The sequence below is a fragment of the Ammodytes marinus genome (assembly GCF_949987685.1).
Source record: "Ammodytes marinus genome assembly, chromosome: 1".
Lineage (NCBI taxonomy): Eukaryota > Metazoa > Chordata > Actinopteri > Uranoscopiformes > Ammodytidae > Ammodytes > Ammodytes marinus.
This window is the reverse complement of record NC_137230.1, coordinates 1705759-1731414: the sequence shown is the minus strand read 5'-3', so window position 1 is coordinate 1731414 and position 25656 is coordinate 1705759. Positions and strand designations below refer to the sequence as shown.

At 38.2% G+C, this 25656-nt stretch overlaps 1 protein-coding gene across 1 annotated transcript; it reads left to right on the top strand.

The window, feature by feature from the left end:
- The first annotated feature begins 337 nt into the window (after nt 1–337).
- Nucleotides 338–4955, top strand: LOC307254919 (low choriolytic enzyme-like). Its single transcript, XM_080033484.1, has 10 exons — nt 338–424; nt 731–764; nt 859–924; nt 1115–1267; nt 2365–2482; nt 2629–2807; nt 3440–3521; nt 3942–4066; nt 4342–4405; nt 4759–4955. The coding sequence occupies exons 1-9, from the start codon at nt 362–364 to the stop codon at nt 4395–4397; spliced, it is 876 nt and encodes a 291-aa protein (XP_079889610.1). The 5' UTR covers nt 338–361; the 3' UTR covers nt 4398–4405; nt 4759–4955.
- Nucleotides 4956–25656: the final 20701 nt, after the last annotated feature.

The following is a 25656-nucleotide window of genomic DNA, read 5'->3' as shown; positions in this document are numbered from 1 at the left end:
GTTAAATAAAATTGCAATCACAGCCATTTGTGCGGTTATGTAAAATGTTTCACTAAGGAAAATGACAGAAATAGTAACGCACAGTGACTTTGATGAATAACTTTAATCTGATTACTGGTTTGGAGATAGAAATGCATTAAATTACTCGTTACTGAAAAAAGTGGTCACCTCTTTCACAAACCACAGTCCATTTTGAGTAATAACTGCCATTTCCAATTGAGTGGCATTAGTCAATAAGCCCTTGGTGAACCGTTTGCCATATAAGGATAAAAGTGAGTTGGCTTTCTCACCTATATAAGTTCAAACACTTGTCTTTCCACATGCATTTTCTTGGAGTGCTGCTGCTGTCCTACAGTCAGCCATGATGCTTCAGGCCTCCGTGCTCAGTGTCCTCTTCTTCTCTGTCCACAGTTTGACTTTACAGGTAAGCATGAGCAGACACTTGACATGCATATGGACAGTATGACACTCAATCTGTCACTAATTTAAAATAGATACTAAAGACATTTCTATGGTCAATTCTGAACGTGTACAGCCATTTCAGTCATAATAATATTTACAATAGTATAATAGTCTGAAACTGAAATCAGATCTCTGCTGGAACTCAACTTTTTATCTGAACTCACATACTGTAGAAGAACATTTTCACATCCTTCATTCAGATGACCACCATGCTTCTATATCCATTCCACTGTATTCAACCAACTTATTTTGCTCTGTGTGTTAATAGCATGCTTCTATTGAAAAGAGTGATGAGGCTTCTGGTAAGACATGGGTCATTTTATGACATTCAAATTCAATAAATATGTATTCTTACATCATGATACTGACACATGAACAAACTACTTTACTCTGCAGGCAACACCATTGATGATGAGGAGTTCAGTGTCTCCACGCTGTTAGAGAAGGCAAATGCTAATGTTGGTAAGTTCATCTCAACTCAACCTGCTTTATTTCCTTCTCTTTGGTGAAATGATCATTCTAGCTGCACATGTTCACTCTCTGAAAACCAACATGATCTAACCTTAAAAATAGAACCAAACATTGACTCAAACATTAGTAGTAACATGAAGCCACCATTCCATTTCTCAACCACCCTCAATCCATTTTGCAGGAAAGAACTTGGATGAGCCTCTAGTGATGTTTGGAGACATAGCAATGCCAACAGGACTGCAGAACGCTGATCCCTGCACAGCTAGAGGCTGCTTGTGGCCAAAAGCCACTGATGGCAACGTCTATGTTCCCTATCGCATCTCCAATCAGTTCTGTGAGTCTCAACATCTTTGTATTAGTAAATACAACTAATGAAGTGCTCATAATTTACAAATATCACATGCAGTAAAAGTTAGTCGAAGCTGTTCGGCTAGTAGGCTAGTCTTAGCAAAAGGTAGTAGTGGCAGTTGAAGTAGAACTGATAGAAGCAATTGCTGCAGCATTAGCAATGGCAGGTGTAGGGCTAGTAGAATCAGTATATCATTGGTAGCAGAAGTAGTCCATTAATCACAAGGTTAGCAGTCTGACCCCCTGCTCCTGCTGTCTAAATGTTAAAGACTCATGAGAATGATAGGCTACTGAACCCCAACCTCCTCATGTGCCGTCCAGTACCCTGCATGGTAGCTCCCAGCCATTGATGGAATGAAAGGGCTTTTTACATACAGTCCATTTCTCCTTTAAAGCTCCCATATTATACACTTTTCGGTTCTATTATACACCATATTATATGGTCTTAGTGGTCCCTAATACGTTTTTCTTTAATTGTTTGCTGAAAAAAACTTTCAGATAATGTATTGTACTATGCTGATGTTCAGCTAATCTCACAATGGCCTATTTTTTTAAAAAGAGCTGCAGCTAACCCTCGTAAATATACAATCTTTGAGCTCCCCCCGCCCCCTGTCCGGAAGCGAAGCCAGATACGCCTCGCCCTCTGTCTGTCAGGGCCGTGGACCAATAAGAAATAGGGGTGTGGGCTGCACAGTGGAAGCTTCTGGCTTTCCAGTTTGTGAGGTCAGAATTCTGACTGGAGTATATTGGGTGGGGGAGGGGTGGTGGTTTCAGAAAGGGGGAGAGTGAGAAAAGGAGAGTGTTATTTTTTAAAATATTTTGGCAGTCTCTAGGCACACCGTGGACCCATGGATATGTTAGAACACATTTAAAAAGTGCATTTAGCATAACATGTGACCTTTAAAACGAGTCTCAGCAGCAGCATCTGCATTAACAGAATCAGTAGTACAAGTAGCTGTAGTGGTGGCAGTATAATACAGTAATACAGGAGGTACGGAATACTGATTTTCATATAATGCCAAATAAAGTCTGACTTATTATGACTGAACTAAAGTGATAACACGTGTTTATGTTGGTGTTAAGCCCGAAGAGAGAGGGGTACCATCGTCACAGGGCTGCGCTCATTTGCTCAGTCCACCTGCATCCGCTTCACCCCCTTGAATCGTCAGACGGACTTTGTGGACATCCAGTCTCTCTCAGGGTATGGACCAGCCAATGTACATACCACATATACCAGCATGGATGGATTCATAGACCCTAATCACACATGTGTCTTACATCTGAGCATGTAGACAAACACAGGGTGATTTTGACTGTTCAGTAGTTGAATTGACTTTTCTCTGTCAGGTGTTTCTCATTCGTCGGACGGCGAGGTCGTGGCCAGACAGTGTCTCTGAGTCGGCAGGGCTGTGTGTTCCAGCAGGTCATCCAGCATGAGCTGCTCCACGCTCTGGGCTTCAACCATGAGCAGACCCGCTCCGACAGGGACAGCAATGTCCGCATCCTACTGCAGAATGTCATACCTGGTGGGTCGCATTACAACCAGTCTTTAACAACCATTTGAAAAAACAAGTAATTATGTAGAATATTGATGGATTTTTTTTTCTTAAATGTAAAAAAACATTTATGATGTCAAAGGTGGGTGTCTCAATAAGCTTATACAAAAACGTGATAAAAACATAAATAATACATTGTAAAGCTTAATCTAAATAATCGCTTTTTAACCCTCCAGACCATTTGACAGGACTGTGTGGGCTAGACCAAAGCAAACCAAGGCAACAGTCATTGTTTTTATAGAACGTTTGGGCAGATTCAGCTGTGATTGGTTCAAAATACTTATTGTGTCATGAGAACCAAAGCATAGCCCGCATCACCTAAACCGAAGTTCTGTAAAGTTTATCAAACTGATATGATATATCTATAATTTGCATTAATAAATATGCATACCTCTTTTCAGATGCTTACTGTATCATGCATATTAAATAGACTCGAGCTCATCATATTGTTGGTCGGATGTTAATGTGCTTATCCAGAGCTCAGGAATGAACGACCACATTCCAATAAATATTCAATCATTTCACTTACTGCACTTTTCAGCCATCTTGACTTGCACAGTGTAATAAAACAACCATTCACTGATCTGTTTGATCCCATACAGGAATGGAGCACAATTTCAGAAGGATCCAAACAAGGAACCTTGGCACTCCCTATGACTACAACTCTGTCATGCACTATGGAAGGTAACGTCTCAGTTCATTCATTGAGCTCATTTATACCATACCAAAACTTTAGAATATTGGAATTAACACAACTTTGCATGTTTACATAATGTCCTCAAATAAAGCCATACTCACATTGTCCATTGGATGTTGAAAGAGTTGACCTCTGCAATCACTCTTTCTCTCCACACTGGCCACACAGTGGAGCGGAATAACTAATTCAATGATAGGCATGTAAGTGTTGACAAAGGACAAACTTGAAAATCCTACAGTTTGGTTGTGTGAATAATCCATCATCTGGTGGTCATTCACTATTCTTAACAAATGACTAGGCAAATGTTTCCTACCATGATAATATGATAAGATGATCTGAGCATTTTAGAAAACTGTGCATGGTTGTACATTAAAACCTCTCATCCATACTGTGTATTTGCACCATAGGTTTGCCTTTTCCAGGAACAGGGAGCCAACCATCGTTCCCATCCCCAACAGCAATGTAGCCATTGGCAGGGCCACCCAGATGAGTTCTACTGACATCCTCCGTGTCAACCGCCTTTATGGCTGCAGTGTGTACCCTTTAACCCATGGAGTCTATACTTCTAAACAACTTCCTACTAGTTGATACATCTGTTTAAACTGTATTTCTCCTGAGCTGCCTACTCTCTCACCTGTTTACGCAGGTAGCCTAGCCTTACCATCCACCAGCAGAACTCTCTCATACTATCTTTCAACTGACTAAATGGACACAACATGTGTATGTCCATGTTCACTGCAGCAGCAGCATAAACAACTATCAACCATAAACCCTTTCACGGGTTTTGCTTTCTTTAATTCATTTCAGATACAACTGCTTCCAGACCAGACCTGAAACCTGTGCCAGGAGAGGATTTCCTTTAGAAGTGAAGGTAAGTAGGTTTGGATATATTCTCCTATATTGCTCTGTCAACACTATCGTAGAGGTCATCTAGTATGAGTTTAGTGTTTAGCTCAATCTGGATTCACAGTATGATGGAATCTTTCATCTTTTCACTGTTTATGGGATTTTGCATTTAAACGATTGTGAGAGAAAGCTTGTGGTAGAAGACAGAACATCACAATTCTGCTTTTTCTTACTGCTTTATCACACTGTCAACAATCTGCTAACAATAGGAATTCTGTGTGTGTGTGTGTGTGTGTGTGTGTGTGTGTGTGTGTGTTTGTGTGTGTGTGTGTGTGTGTACATACACACTCCCTTAACCGTTCACTCTTCTCTCAACAGGAAGTCCAGAGGAAATGGCAGATTGATGTAACCCTCTCATCTACAAAACCATACATGTCTCTTGTGCTCAGTGCATATGCTTAATACAATTCAGAATTTGATTAAATTAGCTTTTGTGCTGTCCAAATGGGAAATGAAGACTCCAGTGACATCAGCACAAATGTACAATTATATAAAACAATATCAGAATGGCTTGCAAGATTTATTGAATGCAAAAATAAATAAAAGATTTATATTGACATATATTAACCCCAAGTTATCCTGTTTCTGTTTGCTACTATCCATACATACTGTATTTGGGACAGAAAATAAATGTATGACACGTGTATGAGTTTACAGTTCTCTTTAATCAAAAAACAAAATGAACATTCTGCAGAACTCAATGTTAACCTGCACAGTGATCAGCAATGTTCTCAGGTTTTGGCCTTCATGAACAGATGCTAGATAAACACACAAACACGCGCACACACACACACACACACACACACACACACACACACACACACACACACATACACACACACACACACACACACACACACACACACACTTGTATTTCTGAGAAAATATGCATTGGACAAAAGGACATCATCTGTTATGGGTCCAAACCACATTTGACTTCATGCCTGTTTGTTTAGCTGATTCCTTATATGTCTTAGTACACAGATAATCCATAGGGCTAACAGACGCAGTAAAGCATGTATAAAACCTGGATGGAAACACAGCTGTCCACACAGAGGTTCTAAGGTGAGTCCAGCCACAAACATCTGCAGCAGAACGCAATGGAGAAGTGTGCACTGTGTTTGAGTTCAATTCAATTCAAATCACTTCATTCGTCCCCGAGGGGCAATTTAAAGGGGGCACATGACAGTAGCTTAAAAACAAAAGACACAATCAACAAACGTAATCAGCGCACACACTGTAAGATCAGCAACACACACATCGCACTCACACACATTACACAATCACAATCAAGCAGCACACACATACAGTCCCCTCCAAAAGTATTGGAACATTGAGGCCAATTCCTTTATTTTTGCTGTAGACTGGAAAAATTTGGGTTTATTTATTTTTATTTATTTATTATTCTTTCGGACAATTCCACACAATACACAATTTTCTCTTGCAAATATTCATACATCATACTTTGTGTTGTCCGAAGGGAGACGGAAGAAGCCAAAGGCTTATCAGGTCCCGCCCCCATTTTCATCAAATTCGGATTCAGATACACAGATTACTGTTACAAAATAAAAATAAAACAAACAAAAAACATTATTTTTTATATATATATAGCTATATATGTATATATATATATATATACACACACATATATATATATATATATATATATAGGGGAGAACGGGGTAAGTAGGCACACTTTTTACTCTAGTGAGAATTGCTCATCACCAAGACATCTGTCAATAGCCATTCCTACATTAAATTGAAGCTTAAGGTGTTGGCTAGAAATGTGTGTCTCTCTTTTTTTCCAACTTATTGTAATGAAGAAGTAATTTACCATCAAAGACACTCTGACACATTGTGACAACCAACCCCATCAAGGGGTCGGTTGTCACACACTATGGGGTTGTTTGTCACAATGTTATCTTAATGGGAAAAATCTTAAAAAGAAGGCAAGGAGGCAGAACCAAATTTGAATGTTTAATTGCATTGTCAAGTTGACAAATAGGCCTACATAACTTATTGTAGCCTTGGCAGCTGGTCTAGTTTGGGATGCACTGGGTTGTTTTGATTTTGTTGCCCTTTTTTCTTTTGCTTGCTAGCTGCCTTTTCCTGCTCTATTCTTTCCTTCTCTGGGGTGTCAGTGAGGATACAGCTTGACAATTTATTTCGTTATTGGGTTCCTTTTCTGGCTGCAGCCTTGAGATAACATGTGACAACCAACCCCCCAAAAAATTTGACGACCAACCCCAACTTGAATTTCTTGCTAGCATCAAGGCCAACAACCATCTGACAACTAATTAGCTTGCTAACCACAATCTAAACTATAGTTTACCCTTCACACTTTCTGAGGGTAACAAGTGTTTTGTTATAAACCCATTGTGTAAAAGCCTAGAAGAAAAATACTGAGAAGCAAAATATTTTGAATTTGACATGAAAAACACAAAACATCCTCTCACCTGAAATGCAGCTGTCTTCCTCCAAGGAAGTCTATGTATGTGACCTCTGATCCCAATTCTGGACCTTTTTTATATCAACATTTCAGAGCTAGCGCGCTCTGGTGGCGAGATATAACGAATGTGACATCCAACCCATGTGACAAATTACCCCGTTCTCCCCTACATATACTTTTTTTTTAAGAATCTGCAGTCCAATACACAGTCAATTTTAATCTAATTGCTTCAGCTTTTAAAATCAGTTCAGCACAGTTCAGTTTTTCTGTGACAATGCCAAGTGTATAAAGTGTGAAGTGGCCTTGTATTTGGCCTGTTCCATTACTAAACTGGTAGTTTCACTTCTGCAAAAGTATTCCAAAACAAGTCTGTCTGCTGGCCTGTATTATTTGTTACAACATTGTAATGAAAGTGACATTGACATTGTGCTCAGGTTATTAGTCTGTAATTTTCAATAATTTTTGAAACATAATTTGCTTTGAAATTGCGCAAACTGCAACTCCCTGTGACAACTTCATCAAGTCCATTCCACAGCTTAATACCATTTACAGATATCGAAAAGGATTTAAGTGTGGTCCGTATATTTTTCTCAGTGAATTTACCTTTTCTTCTTAAATCATGCGAAACTTCTCTGTCTTCAAACATTGCTTGTAAACTGTTAGGAAGGCTTTTCTTTGAAGCCTTGTAAATAATTTGTACTGTGTGGTAATTTACCACATCACGTAATTTGAGAATTCTGCCTTCAATAAAAAAGTTATTAGTGTGTGCCCTGTAATTGGCTTGGTAAATAATTCGTATTGCTTTCTTTTGAAGAATCTCCAACGGGTGCAATGTACCTTTGTAAGTGTTTCCCCATATTTCAGCACAGTAATGCAGATGTGGGGAAACTAAACTCCAGTATAATACAAGCAAGGCCTTTTGATTGAAACAATGTTGTGCTTTACAAAGTATAGAAATACTCCTGGCTATTTTGCCCCTGAGATGGCTAACTTGTGGTTTCCAGCTTAATTTATCGTCAATTATTACCCCTAGGACTTTGTGTTGCTTGACCCTTTGAATTTCAATCCCATTTACCTTGATTTTTACAGCGACATCTGATGCTCTCCTGCCAAACATCATGAATTTAGTTTTTTCTAAATTTAGTGATAACTTATTTCGGTTTAACCACCCATGTAACTTAGTCAATTCACTGTTTACGATCTCAACCATATTATTCAGATCTTTCCCCGAATAGAAGATGTTTGTGTCGTCCGCAAATAAAATCAACCTTAAGACTTTCGACACTTTATATATGTCATTTATATAAAGCAGGAATAATTTCGGCCCCAAGATTGACCCCTGAGGGACCCCACAAACAATATCTAAGCATGTCGATGTGAACTCCCCTAATTTCACAAATTGTTTCCTGTCATGTAAATAACTTCTGACCCAGTCATGTGCCAAACCTCGAATGCCATATTTCTCCAGTTTATTAAGAAGGATGCCATGATTAATAGTGTCGAATGCTTTTTTGAGGTCTAAGAAAATTCCTATAGAGTACAATTTGTGATCAATAGCATTACTAATAATTTCTACCGATTCAGCCAAGGCCAGTGCGGTGGAATGATTCTTTCTAAAGCCGAATTGACTGTCATACAGAAGTTGATGTTTAGTAATGAATTCATCAAGTTTCGGTTTGACACCAAAATATGAATATGAGACAATAGATCAACATTTCAGCTTTCATTTCCAGGTATTTACATCTGGATCTGATACACAACTGAGAAGATATCATTATTTGTAAAGGAACACCACATTTTTAGGTGAGCAAAGGTATTGGAACAGATACACTTAAAATAAATTCAAGTAAATAAGACTTAATGTTTTGTTGCAAATCCTTCCCTTGCAATAACTGCATCAAGCCTGTGACCCATTGACATCACACAACTTTTGCATTCTTCTTTCGTGATGCTTTTCCAGGCTTTCACTGCAGCCTCTTTCAGTTGTTTGTTTACTCTCTTCAGTCTCCTCTTTAGCAGGTAAAATGCATCCTCTAAAGGGTTTAAGTCTGGAGATTGACTTGGCCAGTCTGAAACCGTCCATTTCTTGACCCTGAAACTCCTTTTTTTGTTTTTGCAGTGTGTTTCAGATCATTATCTTGCTGCATGATGAAGGATCTTCCAATCAGTTTGGTTGCATCTTTCTTTAAATTGTCAGACAAAATGTTTCTGTAAACTTCTGAGTTCATTTTGCTGTTGCCATCATTTGTTACATCATCAATGAAGATTAATGAGCCCATCCGAGAAGAAGCCATGCAAGCCCAAGCCATGACATTGCCTGTACCGTGTTTCACAGATGAGCTTGTATGTTTGGGATCATGAGCAGATTCTTTCTTTCTCCAAACTTTAGCCTTTCCATCACTTTGGTAAATGTTCATCTTGACAACAACACAGTAACACATGATGGCAACAGCAAAATTAACTCAGAAGTCTACAGAAACATTTTGTCTGACTATTTAAAGAAAGGTGCAACCAAACTGATTGGAAGATCCTTCATCATGCAGCAAGATAATGATCTAAAAAACTGCAAAAACAACAAAGGAGTTCATCAGGGAAAAGAAATGGAAGGTTTTAGACTGGCCAAGTCAAACTCCAGACTTAAACCCTTAGAGCATGCATTTTACCTGCTAAAGAGGAGAGTGAAGGGTGTAACCCCCCAAAACAAACAGCCACTGAATGAGGCTGCAGTGAAAGCCTGGAAAAACATCACAAAAGAAGAATGCTAAAGTTTTGTGATGTCAATGGGTCACAGGCTTGGAATGCAGGGATTGTTTCTTTCTCCATGGATGAATAACATCTGCTATTGAAGACATTGTATATAAAATAACCCCCACTTTTTCAAACACAATTTCCACATATTGAAGCCAATATGACACTAAGAATCAATCAGTATCAGAAGACTTTATTGCCATGACATGTAAAACATGTTAGGAAATGTATTTGGTACAGTGGAGCACAGTTTACAACAGGACAGGACAAGACAGTGCAAACCAACATCATAAATAATAATAAATAAAGAAGTGCCAAAGTGCCAAAAGTTCAAGTGTTACAGGTAACGACAGACCATAGCTCACTGAGTGGGGAGACAGTCTTTTTACACACTGCTTTTTCTTGTATTATGGGATGGTAAAAAGTCTTTCTCCTCCTTCTCCTGCATTCGCTTCAGGCCCACCAGAAGAACTATCTGAGCATTCAGTCTCAGAACGGGTAAGAAGAAAGTGACAGTCATCAACGGTTTGACAGTTTTTCAGCTTTCCTCATCCTTCACTGTTGTTCCATTGCCTGTGTCCAGCTGCTACTCCTCCGTTGGCCGTCATGGAGGGAAACAGGTTTTGTCCCTGCCGCGCCGTGGCTGCCTTTTCCATGGCACTGTCTGCACGCTCTGGGCTTCAACCATGAGCAGACCCGCTCTGACAGGGACAACCACATCAAAGTGCTGCTGCAGAATGGCCAGTCTGGTCAATAATACACTATATACTTAAAATGGCTATGTTGGCCTGATTATTTATTTCATTGCTAAACACACACACACACACACACACACACACACACACACACACACACACACACACACACACCAGGGATGGAAATTAACACCCGCCACACGCCAAATGCGGGTAGATTTGCGTGCTGGCGTGTAAATTGTGTCACTTCACCCGCCACTGTGTCGGGTAATACTTTCCAGTCAGGTCCGATCTAAGTTGCATATTTAATACATTCGTCATGAACATGATGACAGGGCGCTACACAGTTCAACAGTTTCTTTTTGCCTTTCTAGTCGAACTGAACTACGGCGCGATCCGCTCCGCTAGGAAATACTATCTGCGAGTTAACGTGTGGAGGCATAAGTCGACAAATCAATCGACTTACTTTGCCCCCTTTTTTTCTTCCCACAGCAGAGGTTGAGGTGCTGAAAATAAAGTGAAAACTGCGCTTTTCCTTTAAGCAGCAGAGCTGCCGCCGTTGTTACAGTATTTGCATCAAAGCCCTAATGGTCATACAAATGAGAGGCTTTATTTAAACGCTGTCCGTGCTTGGTGATTTTAATTGTGTCGGCTGAAACAGAAACTAACGGAGGGATTCGGCTCACATACAGTCCCTTGAGTCGCGCAGTCAGTTTGCCGACATGGCTTTGTATTTAAGGCTCGAGACATACAATCAGATCGCATACAAACAGGGAAGCCTTTCCCATCGGTATCGCTAACGGGGAGAATATCCCCGGTTATTATTTGAGCCTCAAACCACAGAGTTCTTCCCCGTGCGGTGGCTCGCGCACTCACTAGTGATCTCACGGTGAAACGCTGCTTTGCTCGGACGATGGCATCGTGTGTTTCTAGATGATTTAACGTCATAGTCTCAGACGAGCGTTTAATATTATGCTGCATCTGAGCCAAGATGGCGCTGTTCTGAGGAGGCTGCGTTAAACTTTTCTCCGGAAAACTTGGAGGCTTTGATACCACAACCTCAATGGTTCGACTTGAAAACTATATATATGGCTGCGTAAATTAGAGAAGAAAGTTTTCCGGTACTTCTGGGCAGAATAATTCAAAGTTAACTTTATAAATGTAAAAAACCCAGTCGACGGAAGGAAAAAAATAACGGTTACGTTAACGGTTTTTCTTTGTCACCGACCAACATATCAACTGAAACGAAAATAACAAATGGAAGACAGTTGTACCACTGTAATGGAGGCTAATATGGAAGAAGAAAGAGGAGAGGTGAAAACAGACACTGAGGAAGTCCTCTCTACAGAGAAACCTGTGGCGAAAAAAAAGAAAAGAGAGCACAGCAATGGCAACGGTGAGAGCGGCTTCTCGGACATAATGGCAGCGATTCAGGTGCTAGCTAAAAAACAGGACGACTCGTTCAGCAAAATCTCTGCAATTGAATTGACTACGAACTCAACTGCCAAACAAATTGAGAAATTAACGTCCACTGTTGAGCAACTTGTAGTGGACGTTGAGCGTCACAAAGAAATATTGAGAACCACACAGCTGGAGGTTGAAAACCTAAAAAAAGAAAACAAAATCCTGAGAGCAGGAGTCGCTGACTGCAAACGTTACAGCTGGAGGTGGGCGCTCAAGCTACATGGGATGAAAGAGGAAACTAATGAAGATACAAGAAAGCTGTCCATTGACGTGATGGGAAAGGTGGCTCCTGGGTTGTGTGAGTATCTGGAGGAGGGGGTTGACATAGTCCACCGGGTCGGCCCAAGAAAACACGATGGTCCCCAGACTCCCCACAGATCCATCATTATCCTGTTCGCACTCCGCCGCATCCGTGATGCTGTATGGAAGTGCGCGAAAGGGTGCCGGTTTCTACGGGACAACAAGCTGCGACTGTCTGAGGCTCTGTCTCCGGAGGACAGATTGGCAAGGGAGAAACTGTGGCCACTGGTAAAGAAAGCGAGAGAGGAGGGGAAGAAGGCTTCATTCCTGGGCCCCTTTGCTTTGATTGACGGAAAGAAGATCGACCACCTAGACATTGAGTAATGTTTTAGCCTACTGACAGCTGGTTGGCTGGGACCTGCCTGACGGCCTCTCGATTCCAGAATGTGGGACCGTTGATCCAACTTCCACCTGATCTGCGGTCCGGCTGGACTCATGTTGGGCATTCCTCCATTTCAAGTAACACAAAAAGTTGGTATGAAAAAAAAAAAAAAAAAAAAGAAGAGTGCTTTATGCAGAGTATTTTTGTTTGAATGCTCTTATTCATATTTAAAGCTGGTGACCTATGTTTTGGTCCTTAATGGTTAGCTTTGAAATCGTTGTTTCACATTAGCCTACATAATGTGTTCATATAGTTTAATTAATATACAATACTTTGATTTCAGGTGCAGGGTATGATTGCACGGATATGTTAAAGGTAGCCTGGAATTTATGTACTAGGCCTATCTTATATTTATTTTTAGTTATTAGTCAAGTCAAATACATGGTGGTATAAAATATTTATTTTTATTTTAGTTACTTAATGTTTCCACCACATTATTATTGGTTGTTTATCAATCCTTCTTTCAAAGAAAGCTAAAGCACACCTACAGTTCTTGTTATCTGTTATTTGAGAGCTTTTCTGTTTGTTTGTCCTACTGCTCGTTTTTTAGTTATTGGATGGATGTTATTAAGCTAAACCCTCTTACTTTGATGTCACTGAATGTCAGGGGTATACGTGATGCTGTTAAAAGAAAAGCTATGTTTTTATTTTGCAAAAGAAGTGAAGCTGATTTAATTCTACTTCAAGAGACACATTCCAGTGAGTCAGACATTAAGTTTTGGAAAGGGCAATGGGGAAACGGAATTTACTGTAGTCATGGCACCAATCACTCAGCGGGGGTCTCTGTTTTTCTACATAAATTTAGGGGTGATATTTTAGAGGTTGTCTCTTCAGATGATGGTAGATGGTTGACTATTATTCTCAAACAGGATAATGCAATTTTCATTGTGTGCAATGTTTATGGTCATAATTCTCGATCTCTAAACAAAGGGCTTTTCTCCCAAATAATTTTGAAACTAAAAGAACTATTACAGAAATATTCAAATTCCTTTTTAATTTTAAGTGGTGACTTTAATGAATGTGCTGATGATGCAAAGGACAGGTATCCGCCAAAAAATTGCCAAATTTCGCAAAGTAACAATCTGATTTTAAAACTATGTTGTGATTTGTCTCTGACTGATGCATGGCGTTTCTTATATCCCGATATGCAAGACTTTACTTGGTCAAATAGGAATTTATCTTGTAGATCAAGAATTGATCTTTTTTTGATCTCCACAAATGCTCTATATCTTGTTAAAGATGTGTCTCACTCTTCTGCTCCTTTATCGGACCATAAACAAATTAGTCTTAAGTTATGTGGTTCACAGGATACTACAAATTTAAGAGGTTACTGGAAATTCAATAATTCTCTTCTTCAGGATACCCAGTTTAATGATAGAATTAAAGAAATAATTGAAGAAATATATACTGAAAACAATAAGGGTGATTATAAAAAAAGATGGGAATATTTTAAATATATGTCTAGGTGTGCTGCTATAAGGAGAAGTAAGGAACTAAAGGTCATTAGAAATCAAAACGAATCTGAATTATTACATAGAATAAACACCCTTTTATCTAAAACTAACTTAACTTCTGAGGAAGAAATAGAATTAAAGGAGATACAACTCAAAATAGATCAAATTTACAAAGATTTAGCTGAGGGTGCATTTATAAGATCTAGAGCCAAGTGGTTGGAGGACGGGGAAACCAACTCCAGTTATTTTTTTGCTCTTGAAAAAAGAAATGGCAAGAGAAAATCCCTGCAGACTCTTAATATTAACGGAAATCACTGTACAGATTCAAAAGAGATCTCCAACTTTGTCTCCTCATTCTATAGTAAGCTTTACACATCCAAATTTAATAACCTCTTATGTGAGACTTACATTTCTAAATTAAAGGAGGTTGTTCCTGCTGTCGAGGAGGACCTTAAAATACTTTGTGACTCAAAGGTTACAATAAATGAAATTAAAACGGCTCTTTTTTCAATGAAAAAAGAAAAATCACCAGGTATTGATGGTCTTTCTGTTGAATTTTATGTCCATTTTTGGGACATTATTCAAAAGCCTTTATTTTGCATGTATGAGGAGTGTATCAGTCAGAGAGAAATGAGTACAACTATGAAACAAGGTATTATCTCATTAATACCAAAGCCAGATAAAGACATTTTATTAATAGACAATTGGCGACCCATTACTTTGTTAACTATCGATTACAAAATATTGTCTTTAGCCTTTGCAAACAGATTAAAGGCAGGACTTGATAATATTGTGGCTGAAACCCAGTCAGGTTTTATGAAGGGTAGACATATTAGTAACAATATTAGACTTGTATTAGACCTACTTGACTATGCAGACGAAGTACACTCAAAAGCTTTTATTCTATTTTTAGATTTTTATAAAGCCTTCGACACCATTGAACATGGCTTTCTTATAGAATGTCTTAAGCTCTTTGGTTTTGGGACAACATTTGTAGAAATAATTGATATGTTTTATAAAGGAATTAATAGTTCTGTTATATTAAACTTCAACACATCTCAAAGATTTGATATAAAGCGAGGTGTTAGACAAGGTTGCCCTATTTCGCCCTTTTTATTTATTTTAGTTGTTGAGCTGTTATCCATTAATATTGCCCAAAATCCAGACCTTAAAGGCATAACTATATTTGATAGAGAAATAAGAATTTCGCAACTGGCGGATGATACAACCCTTTTCCTCAGAGATAGAGATCAATTACCAAAGGCTATTGAGCTAGTTGAACAGTTTTCTTCAGCCTCAGGCTTAAAGCTAAATATATCTAAATGTGAATTATTGCCTTTGCATGATTGTGATGAAACATCAATAGACAACGTTCCTATAAAGAATGTAGTGAAATATTTAGGTATTCATATGACAAGAAATCTTTTAGTTAGACAGCATTTAAACTTTAACGAGAGAATTAAGAAAACTAGAAATATATTTAATCTCTGGCTTCAAAGGGACTTAACATTGTATGGTAGAGTACTGTTATCTAAAGCTGAGGGGCTGTCTCGTTTTGTTTATCCGTCACTTTCTCTCTTTGTTAATGACTCCACAGCCAATGTCATCAATAAGTTATTCCTTGATTTTGTTTGGAAAAATAAACCCCACAAACTCAAAAAAGCAGTATTATCTAATAGTAGAGCGGACGGAGGTCTTGAAGTTTTAAATTTCAGCGATACTGTTAATACTTTTAAAGTTAACTGGCTTAAAAGATGCTTAGCTAACCCAAATTCTTTATGGTTTTTCATCCCTAACCACATTTTTGATAAAATTGGTGGTCTCTCTTTTGTTTTGATATGTAATTACGCACCAAACAGACTTCCTGTTGCATTGTCAAAGTTTCATCAGCAGTCTCTTCTTGCCTGGAAGTTATGCTACATCCACAACTTTTCTCCTCACAGAACTTTCCTATGGAATAATAATAATATAACTATTAAAAATACTTCCCTCTTTTATCCAAAGTGGTTCGAAAGAAATATTGTAAATATTTTGTGTTTATTTGATGAACATGGCTCAATAATGTCATATGAGAACTTTATGACAAAGCACAGTTTTCCTATTCCCTTCAAGGAATTCAATGCTGTAACTAAGGCTATTCCTTCAGGTTTGTCTCATCTGATTAAGAGTCATGTTTGTTTTAATGAAGTACATACTTCCTATGATCTACCTGCATTGTCTTTGAATGGCTTGGAATTAAAAGATAAAAAATGTAATAATAGATCCATTCGTCAAACATTGCAAAGTAAAAACAAAATTATTCCAAGAGGAAAATTCTACTGGAATTCGCATTTGGAATACATAAATTGGAAAAAGACGTGGCTTTTACCTCATCAATTTTGTATTTCCAACAAGGTAAAATAAATTCATTTTAAAATTTTACATAAAATCTATCCAGTCAATTCTATAATTTCTAAATATATGGATGTTGATAGCTCCTGCTCCTTTTGTGGACTCGCTGATGAAACATTTGCCCACCTTTTTTTTGAATGTGAATTTACGAAGAAATTTTGGTCTGATTTAAGTTGTTTCATTTTCCGTCCACCCATGGTTATTCATGATTTTATTCTTAAAGATGTGATATGTTACTTTGACGATGGTAAAGATAAGTCCCTTATTTATGTGGTTAATTTTTTTATTTTACTTGGGAAATTTTTTATTCACAAACAAAAATTCTTAGATTCTCATCCCTCTTTTCAGGTTTTTTTGGTAGAATTTAAATCACTTTTTAAATCCCTTTCCCTGCTAAAAAATAAAAAATGCGCTAGATTTATTGATTGTTATCAAAAATTCATACCCCTTTAGATAGAATTATTCTTTATAGTTTTACAAATGTTTATTAATGTTTTTTTTTCATCCATCTTTTATTTATTTTGTATATTTATTTATATAATAATAATATGACAATTAATGTATTAAGTATGTATGTGTATGTGTATTGTATGTCAAATATTGGATTGCTCTCCGAGTTTGTATTGCATAATTGTTTTGTTGTAATTGCATAATTGTTTAATAAAAAATAAAAAAAATAAAATAAAAATATGCTGCATCTTTTGCACTGCACTGTTTTTTATCAACAGTGAAAAAATGGTCCCACACCGGACTCTTATGTGTAGCTGATTACTTCATGCACGCACCTTGCAGAAGTGACGCTCCTGCAGCGCGCTCACGACCAGACGTGACACGGTGACATCTCCCATTAATAAAACGGCATAACTCCCTGATTTTCAGATTTCTATTTTTAAATTCGACTTGAGCGCAAGTGGAAAACCGGTCAATGTGTCGACACATTCACATCCCTAATGCATATGGAGAAAGTGATAAACAATATCAACATTTCATATCATTAACTAAAAAGAAAAAAGAAATCTAAAGGTAACTTCAATACTGTATTATAATTATTGACTAAATGATGAAAAAAAGGTGTCTGCAGGGCCAGTGAAAATATACAAGGGGCCAGTAAAACTCGGATCTATTGGCCAAGCGGGCCAGTTGGGAAAAAAAGTTGCATTGAACCCAGAGTATATATGGAGTTCAATTATACAATGTTTTGAAATAAAGATGGCGTGTATTGTGTATCATATATAGTAAGAGTGTACCATTTAATTTGCAACTCAGTTCCTTGGTAGCACCTACTTACAGTACAAATGACTTCTGATGGAAAACATTTGTATGAAAAACACTTTCATTAGCTATTCTTACTATTGTATTGTTTAACATTAACGCATATATTAAAAAAGATATTGCGTATAAAAAGTGGCTGGTAAAAAAGATGAGTGGCTGGTAGATTTTTAAATCTACCTGCCACAGCGGCTGGTAGGCAAAAAAGTTAATTTCCATCCCTGACACACACACACACACACACACACACACACACACACACACACACACACACACACACACACACACACACACACACACACACCTGTTCAGATGTGCTGACTGACAGATCAGAGGAAGGATTGTCTCCTCCTGCTGCCTGAACAACAGAAGACTTGGACTCATCAGCACAACAGTCAATGTTTACACAATAAACACATAAAGTTACTTTGACTGAAATGAAACCGTTTGGTCATTCACTCCATACACAATTGAGTGGTACACAGTGAAAACTTTTGGTTAAGTGATGCTCACTATAAGGACCACAACACAACAAGTCTGTTGTTTGAAGGTTGAATGAATTCTGAATGTATTGAATGTTGAAAACATATTAATGGTTTTGGATGAGAGGTGAGAGTACAGGTGGGCAGAATTTAGACCGACAGAAGCTGGCATTAGAAATGAGAGAGGGATGTAGGAGGGATGAGTAGGAAGGGATGAGGGATCAAGGGACATTAGGAAAAAGACATGATAAACAGTGGCTAACTAAATCCTTGATAAATGCTTGCAAAAAGAAAAATACATTGTACAAAAGATTCATAAAAGCAAGGACACCAAAGGCGGAGTTAAAATATAAAATCTATCGTAACAAGCTAAATAGCATTCTCAGAGACTGTAAAAAGAAATATTATGGTAAGTTGTTAGAAACAAATGCAAATCAACCCAAAAAATTGTGGGATATAGTAAATACAGTGTTAAGAAATGACAGCAGAATACATAATTATCCTCAGTATTTCCATGAAAATAACGTTAAGTTTGAATGCATGAACACTGCGGTAAATAAACTAAATGAATTTTTTGTTAATATTGGACCTAATTTAGCAAAAGGGATCTGTGGGAAGAGTGTAGGGGAGTCTGGCGAAAATGAAGCGTCTCTTCAACACTCCATGTTTTTGAAGCCAGTCGAGGCCAACGAGATAAGGGAGATATTGCTCGGAATGAAAACAAAGACCTCTAGAGACGTGCTTGGGTTTCACATGAAAGTAATCAAATCAGTGCAAGAAAGTATTATTAAACCCCTAGCACACCTCTTTAACCTATCTTTTCAAACAGGAATTTTTCCTTCTAACATGAAAGTAGCTAAGGTTATACCATTACATAAGAATGGTGATGAACATTCATTTACTAATTATAGACCAGTCTCACTTTTAACACAATTTTCTAAAATTCTGGAAAAGTTATTCAGCAATAGACTTGATGAATTCATTACTAAACATCAACTTCTGTATGACAGTCAATTCGGCTTTAGAAAGAATCATTCCACCGCACTGGCCTTGGCTGAATCGGTAGAAATTATTAGTAATGCTATTGATCACAAATTGTACTCTATAGGAATTTTCTTAGACCTCAAAAAAGCATTCGACACTATTAATCATGACATCCTTCTTAATAAATTGGAGAAATATGGCATTCGAGGTTTGGCACATGACTGGGTCAGAAGTTATTTACATGACAGGAAACAATTTGTGAAATTAGGGGAGTTCACATCGACATGCTTAGATATTGTTTGTGGGGTCCCTCAGGGGTCAATCTTGGGGCCGAAATTATTCCTGCTTTATATAAATGACATATATAAAGTGTCGAAAGTCTTAAGGTTGATTTTATTTGCGGACGACACAAACATCTTCTATTCGGGGAAAGATCTGAATAATATGGTTGAGATCGTAAACAGTGAATTGACTAAGTTACATGGGTGGTTAAACCGAAATAAGTTATCACTAAATTTAGAAAAAACTAAATTCATGATGTTTGGCAGGAGAGCATCAGATGTCGCTGTAAAAATCAAGGTAAATGGGATTGAAATTCAAAGGGTCAAGCAACACAAAGTCCTAGGGGTAATAATTGACGATAAATTAAGCTGGAAACCACAAGTTAGCCATCTCAGGGGCAAAATAGCCAGGAGTATTTCTATACTTTGGAAAGCACAACATTGTTTCAATCAAAAGGCCTTGCTTGTATTATACTGGAGTTTAGTTTCCCCACATCTGCATTACTGTGCTGAAATATGGGGAAACACTTACAAAGGTACATTGCACCCGTTGGAGATTCTTCAAAAGAAAGCAATACGAATTATTTACCAAGCCAATTACAGGGCACACACTAATAACTTTTTTATTGAAGGCAGAATTCTCAAATTACGTGATGTGGTAAATTACCACACAGTACAAATTATTTACAAGGCTTCAAAGAAAAGCCTTCCTAACAGTTTACAAGCAATGTTTGAAGACAGAGAAGTTTCGCATGATTTAAGAAGAAAAGGTAAATTCACTGAGAAAAATATACGGACCACACTTAAATCCTTTTCGATATCTGTAAATGGTATTAAGCTGTGGAATGGACTTGATGAAGTTGTCACAGGGAGTTGCAGTTTGCGCAATTTCAAAGCAAATTATGTTTCAAAAATTATTGAAAATTACAGACTAATAACCTGAGCACAATGTCAATGTCACTTTCATTACAATGTTGTAACAAATAATACAGGCCAGCAGACAGACTTGTTTTGGAATACTTTTGCAGAAGTGTTTAGACTACCAGTTTAGTAATGGAACAGGCCAAATACAAGGCCACTTCACACTTTATACACTTGGCATTGTCACAGAAAAACTGAACTGTGCTGAACTGATTTTAAAAGCTGAAGCAATTAGATTAAAATTGACTGTGTATTGGACTGCAGATTCTTAAAAAAAAGTATGTGTATGTGTGTATGTATATGTGTATGTGTATGTGTATATATATATATATGTATGTATATGTATGTATATGTGTGTGTATATATATATATGTATATACATATATAGCTATATATATATAAAAAATAATGTTTTTTGTTTGTTTTAATTTTATTTTGAAACAGTAATCTGTGTATCTGAATCCGAATTTGATGAAAATGGGGGCGGGACCTGATAAGCCTTTGGCTTCTTCCGTCTCCCTTCGGACAACACAAAGTATGATGTATGAATATTTGCAAGAGAAAATTGTGTATTGTGTGGAATTGTCCGAAAGAATAATAAATAAATAAATATAAATAAAATAAAAGATTGAAGATGGATGTCAGGTTGGTCCAGGAGGATCTACTGGAGTACAGGTGGGCAGAATTTAGACCGACAGAAGCTGGCATTAGAAATGAGAGAGGGATGTAGGAGGGATGAGTAGGAAGGGATGAGGGATCAAGGGACATTAGGAATCGTTTCCATCTGGGGTCAGGACTGTCCGACTTTGGGTCAACCACTCTGGGTGGGTCCCATCACTCAGCAGATGGTCCAGTTGTGCTCTTCCAGCTCTTCATGTGCGACACTTTAGATGTCTGCCATTGTGATGCTTACTGGGTCTTGTTCTGGGAGGTTACTGTGGTCTGCTCTAAGATCCACTATCCACTGAGAGTTGGTGTTATGAACCAGGGCCACTTGGGCAATCTGATGAGAAAATGTACTGCTGGAACAAGATATTCATGGCATAGAATATGGAACTACTGGAATGCTACTACACAAGTGATTCCAGGGAAAGAGGTCACATGAAGAGGTTGTGGGCTGGTATGATGGCCCAGAGGAAAGGCACTTAAAAACTGCTCGAGGGGCACTGCACTATGGCTAACAATCTAGCCTTGTGTTAATTGCCCAATAAAGTAACTTAAGGCGAGACACGGCAGGCAAAAACATCGTTTTTTTAAGCACTGGTCAATTTTGAGATTTGTGTCTATTTAGCTTCCATAACATGTCTTCTTTCATACTAGTATGGATAAAAGGTCCAAAATATACGTTTTAGGTGTTTATTTTTACTAAACTTTGACTGCTTGCGTCTGTCTTTTGCTCCTAAATTCGTCAAAAGTGAACATTCTAACGTAACATACAGCACCGCGACCGCTGTATGAATCATAATAACCATGGTACTATTGGAAAGCTCTGAATCTCAAGAACAACGTTATCTGATCCAAATATGGTCATTTCTTTTGTATCAGTAACCAATCGTGAAAGTGTGAGGAGGGATTCAATGCTAGGAAAGCGACCTCATTGGCTAATGCACATTTCTGACGATGTGATTCGCTAAAAGGCATCACGTGATGCTAGCCCCGGGTAACTCGAAAATCACAAAATAAAATTGGAAAAACGTCGAAAATATGCCAAACCAAGACAAAAAAAATACTTAATCAATTGGCTACGGACATTACATGATCGCCATTTGAAGGGGAGAAGTGTTAAAGACATGTAAATCACGCCGATCACGTCGGAGAGACACAGACTGTCAGACGATCAGAGGGGAGATGGTGGGGAGAGAGAGCGTCTGTGCCGACAGGAGCAGGTTGACAGACAGTGGCTAATAATGAATTAACCACGTTTAAATTAGCATGTGGATGTAAATGTTACTATGCTATGGTTTATATATGTTAAGCAGTGGTAGGCCTATATGGCATTGAGGGGTGTAGGGCCTAATTCAATAAATTACTCTAGCTATAATCAGTGATTATCAGCAGAATTCACGTTTTTATCTTTAACGGCCGTTTTCTCAAAATGAGCTTTTTCCAATACTCTGCGAAAGATATCTCAACTTCACTGACATCAACCAAACTTTCTATGATCATTCATAGCACTATTTTAAAGGTTTTTACACAAGGATTTGTTCATGTACATACGTCATGACCAATACCATATACGGCAGTGTCGCAAACACTACATCACTCCCTTTTTTTTTAGATGTCTAACGTCACAACATTTCTGAATGGGCATACATGAACTTATGCATTGGTAACAGATGAGACCACCATTTACTTGTGGCTTCTAGTAAACAAAATAATATTTCACACAGTACCAAACAGTACACATATTTCTGGTTTCAAATATCAAATAAATGTATTAAACCTGTGCTATAACATTCACAGTCATGTGCATAACAATCTCTGCATTATAAGTGCAAGTGTATTCGGTATGAACAGTCATTCGAACCAGCTGTCTTGTCTACTGACAACAATATGAACTATGAACTTGAAATTTTTTTTTACACAAATACTTCAAGTTGCATTCTAATAACATAAATCAATTGATTTAAAACCAAAAAGTTACAGCAAAATAAGCTTTTTCAAGCACAACACATCTGCAGTCATAGTATTTATTGAAGTCCGTGATGCATGATGTCCAAGTTAGTGGACATGTGATTAAACATCATTTCCTCCCAATGTAAAATCAATCATTGGAAATTTGAACAACTATATGACTCCTAAGATGTTAATTGATGTTGCCATATTTTTTTTACCTGCCAGAGTCTGCTATTTTTTAAGTATTTACAGGATATTCCTGAGCTACACAACTTTTCTGCTCCCTGTCGGCCATCTTGGTTTTGACTAATTGTGGCTGCTCTTACAATGGTTGGCCATTGGATGACACACAAGAGTCCACTGTAGTGGCTGATATGCAACTAGGCGATCTACACCCATTCATATTCAAGAAAACAGCATTTGAATAGCTGTCCACTGTAGTGACCACTATGCGTGAAAGGGTTAAAGTGAAATGCATGAATCTGGTAGTCTGGCATTCCCAGACCTGCCACTAGGCGCTGGCAAATTAAATTTGCGGCGCCTGTTGGTCTGGAAACTCTCCGTTGAAGCTTTTTCAAAAAGACCAGAAATCTGGGCTCACGTTTCAGTTGGTTCTATCTAATATGGGCGGGCCAGAGCCCTTTGTATGGTGCTCTGGGGCGGACGTAACCAGATGACGACAGTGATGTGCATGCGACGTCGAAGCCGTGATTGTAAACATCAAAGATGGCTGCGGATATGTTGTGTGAGTTTGAGACTGCTTTGGCCTCGACCCTTGACGATATGGAAGACGGCACTCAAATCTTTCATTAGCAAGTAAGTGGAATGTTCTGTTTTGCCAACCGACCATGGCAAAAGTTTAATTTAACAGTTTAACAGCTGTTCGTTAAACGAACGGGGCTTAACACGTCACCTTGTGCATCGCTCTGATTGGTTGTAGTGCTATCCAACTGCGTGCAGTGGTATTTGAAATGCACGAGTAGGAGCCGCCCCTTGAGTTGGAAATTATTATTGATCCTGGCCAGACCCTCTATCGTTCAAGATATCAGGGTCTGGATTTCCAGGCTATGAATCTGGTGCACTTTGAGAGGAAGATTAAGAGGCTAAATATGAGGATTTTTTTGTGAACAAATAATTTGGAGACACTGGGTCAGATGAATTAGAAGCTATTGAAGAAAGACACATCGATTTTCCATAGAAATATAAATTTGAAATAAAATATTATGCAGGGTCCTCTGGGTTGGGCTTGGTGCTCTTTTTCTTTTACGGGACATATTTTTCTGTAATATAATGAATTCATTTAAATGCAGTGAGAGGAACGAAGCAGAAGAACTCTGTTGTCCAGTTATCTTTTTTTTTCCACAGACAAGGCTGAAATAGGCTATAGATACACAGTGCATGGGCAACTGAGGGCAGCCCCATTTTCAAATATTTTGAATAGGGCTGTCAAGCGATTAAAAATGTTTATCTAATTAATTACAGGCTCTGTGATTAATTAATCTAAATTAATCGCACACTTATATGACACTTTTATGCCTGTTTATAAACAACTGTAGGCCTATAGGCTACCGTTTGTCTCTCTCTCTCTCTCTCTCTCTCTCTCTCTCTCTCTCTCTCTCTCTCCGTCTCTCGTAACTTCTGTCTCCTCCCCTCAGCCAGGCTTCTACATTAAATATATTTAGGAACTACTAGCACCGAAAGAAAAAATCACAAAAAAACAAGCAGGCTAAATGACGCACACACACACACACACACACACACACACACACACACACACAAAGGAGGAAAAAAGACAGGCATATGCTAGGAAGAGTGAGAGGGGGCGGGTGTCCGTTGAGACGATCGCAACTAGCAAACAAAAGTGAGACACGAGGAAGATTGAGAGATAGGCCTACTGTTTTGAACCTACATTGTTAATTAGGCACCCACTAAATCAATAATGCACAGACACTGCGAGAATAACACAAGACGTATTCCTACCTTCATGCTTATTTGCCCGGAGCAGCCCATAACATAGAGCCCTCGGCCCCTTTCCCCTGCTTCTTTCTTTACTCTTTAATCCCGTGTGGGCCGTGTCCGCAAAATACAGGTGCAGCTCCGCTATCATCTCACCTCTTTAGCACCGGGTCAAAGGGCAATATAGAAGTGCGATTAATCTGCGTTAATTTTTTCAATCGCGTTAATTTTTCTGTGATTAATTAATCGAAATTAACGCATTAATTTGACAGCCCTAATTTTGAAATAAACTCAATACACACTGTGCATGCCATGGACTTGAACGTGACGTGATCAGTTAACCTCAGATTACCTCCCAGATGAACTGATTAAATTATTAAGCTATTAACTATCTACCAAAACATTGCATTCCTTTTATTGTATGATAATTTACATTTACATAATATGATGTTGATATCAAACACAAAAAAAAATAAAAAAATGGGGGCCCCCCTGGCAGTCGGGACCCTAAGCAACCGCTCATTTCGCTTATGCCTCGGGCCGGCTCTGCTGACCAGTGACCACTATAAGCGGGTGGGTAACTTGGAGGCAGACTGTCCTGCCCACCCAATGATACAATTAGAAGTAATGCATGGTAATGGTATATGTGAGGGCAAATGTATTTGTAACCATCGTATTGATCTGTTTTTTTATATGTATATCACATCAGTTTAACACATGTGCATTTCCTCTAAGAAATGTGCTGACAACAGTTGCTTAAACTAATTTAAGGTTTATTGTGGCTGACCACAATAAACCACAATAAACCACAATGACCACAATAA

Bases quoted from the DNA above. Each gene is read 5' to 3' on its own strand.
- LOC307254919 (XM_080033484.1), top strand. From the start codon at position 362: ATGATGCTTCAGGCCTCCGTGCTCAGTGTCCTCTTCTTCTCTGTCCAC. The intron at 1,268-2,364 runs GTGAGTCTCAAC...GTTGGTGTTAAG, and splicing joins TCGCATCTCCAATCAGTTCT to CCCGAAGAGAGAGGGGTACC. The intron at 2,808-3,439 runs GTGGGTCGCATT...GATCCCATACAG, and splicing joins ACTGCAGAATGTCATACCTG to GAATGGAGCACAATTTCAGA.